Source organism: Rhagoletis pomonella, unplaced genomic scaffold, assembly GCF_013731165.1.
Source record: "Rhagoletis pomonella isolate Grant_MI unplaced genomic scaffold, Rhpom_1.0 Rhpom_scaffold_00007, whole genome shotgun sequence".
Taxonomy (NCBI): Eukaryota; Metazoa; Arthropoda; class Insecta; order Diptera; family Tephritidae; genus Rhagoletis; species Rhagoletis pomonella.
Genome location: NW_023458561.1, coordinates 52326906 through 52329147, shown reverse-complemented (window position 1 = coordinate 52329147; position 2242 = coordinate 52326906). Strand labels below are relative to the sequence as shown.

The window sequence follows — 2242 nt, the reverse complement described above, 5'->3', positions numbered from 1 at the left end:
TTGTATTTTCGCTCTTTATAGAATTCATGGAGGTCATGACTGGCGAGTAAAGAGTGTATTGGCAACTAGGCGCAACGTAATGCAATTGCTTCAGTTTTTTTTTTTTTGTAATTACTTATATACCTACGTTTACTGCCTGTAGCAATTAAAGATTGAAGGAACACTCACACACACACACTAACTCGTCAGGCAATTCATCAGCGTAGCGCAAATCATGTCTTGTCAACTTTTAGTTTTTGTTTTTTAATATTATTATGTTACTTGCGAATTGGCGTTTTTTTGTGGAAATGATTGCACTGCAAGTAATTTCTTATACTTATATTCATATTTATTGTTGTAGTTTTATTGTTTTGTCATAGAGACTAAAAATTAAAAATTAAATCAACAAAAGAAAAGCAAACGTTAAATATTAAAGTGCTTTATGTTATACTTAAAAATATTGTTAATTTTCATGCACTTACATACATATATACTTATATACGTTTATTTATTAGAAACATGCTCTACATTTTAAAGTTTTGTGTCCAATTTTTATTATACAATAACCAAACCAAACTGCTTAAAATACTCGATCACTGGCTTGTGACCGTCTGAACACACTGTAGTCACAAATGTCAAACATTAATAAAATACATTACATTTTTACATATTAAACACTAAAATTATTATTGTTTTTTTTTGTTTTTTTATTTTTAAACTTATTGTTGGAAATACATATATACATATATATGTAATTAATTAAAACCGACCATCGAGGATGAGCACAAACAATCCTTTGCAGATCGTAGCCAATTCAGTGAATAACTGCGACGCAAATAAATTATGCTTACTGATTTATAGCGAATCAAAAAAAAAACATAAATATATGACACTTACCAACAAGCTACTTATTCTATAAAAAATATACATATATACATATATATATTTTTATGAGTTTATGAAAATTAATTAAACTTTTATACGCAATGCTCGTAATTGAACCAAACAAGAGAAAATCAATATGCACAACTATAAAATTAAGACGTAAAACTTATGCATACACTCCTACATTTAAGCGAAAACAAAACAAAAACAAAAAAAAAAACAATTATTATTATTAAAAAAATTGCGTTATGAAAAAGTTTTTCCGTTCAATTGTTAATGTTGTTATATGAAAATATCTAATGTTCAATTGTTTATCATTATTTATTATTATACATATGAAATATGCATGTATATGCGAATACACATAAAGGGAATACATACATACATATATGTAAATCAAGTATGTATGTAATTACACACAAGTTAATACATACATATATGTACATCGCAAGGATATGCCGTTATTGATACAAAGGTTTCCTACTCTTTAGCAATTAAGTTACAAACACTTCATCTCACCACAATACTGAAATCCAACATACAAAAATTTACTAAAAAAAATTATTAAATAAAAAACATTAAATGCAAAACAACAATTTCAATTTCAAATACCTCGAACATCAACAATACAAAAAAATTACAAATTCTTAAAAATTTGTAATCAATTAAAGCAAATGCTTTGAAATAAATCAATAAAACCGATGTACCATGAATGTCAACAGCTACAAAAAAAAATCAAAAATTGCAACAAAAACAACAAAACAAAATAAAAATCAGTACAAATCAAAAACAAAGCAAAGCAAATCAAAAAACACCAAACTAAAACAAAGGTAAAAATCTACAAATTGAATAGAAATTATACAAAATGTATTAAATATATATGAATGAGTAATGAAAAGAACAAGTAAATAAAAGAGATTCTAAAAAAGAGCTGGAAGAAAAGAAAAACAAAAAATATTGGTAGTGCGTTAGCTCTGCGTTGTTTTAATTTAATTATCGTATAACTAGAGTCACGTCAGAAAGCGAGGGGGGGGGGGGCCTTCATGGTTGGTATACAAAAAGATAAATGGGAAGGTTAGTCATCTGTTACGATGAACTAATTCTTCTTATTAAGCTTATTAATTGTATGACAAAATCTCCAAAAATGCAAATTTTTAATTACATCTCTATATTATTGAACTGCATGATACAAAAAAGAAGGTAGTTTCATTGTCACTTTTCGGGCGCCATATTAACTACCTGACAATTAAGCAGATTGTGACATTTCGTGCTGCCATACCTAGTCCTCAATAATCATTTATTTATTGTAAAGAAAAAAAATATTTACAAAACTAAAAGGAAATTTGTCTTTGATATGCGCAATAACGATAATCGAAAC

At 26.9% G+C, this 2242-nt stretch overlaps 1 protein-coding gene across 1 annotated transcript in view; it reads left to right on the top strand.

The window, feature by feature from the left end:
• LOC118743052 (troponin C) overlaps positions 1-1773 on the top strand; it is a 15495-nt gene extending 13722 nt beyond the window's left edge. Inside the window, exon 4 of the mRNA XM_036475529.1 lies at positions 22-1773. Coding sequence (XP_036331422.1) covers positions 22-50 — 29 coding nt within the window. The 3' untranslated portion in view covers positions 51-1773. The remainder of the gene's footprint in view (positions 1-21) is intronic.
• Positions 1774-2242: the final 469 nt, after the last annotated feature.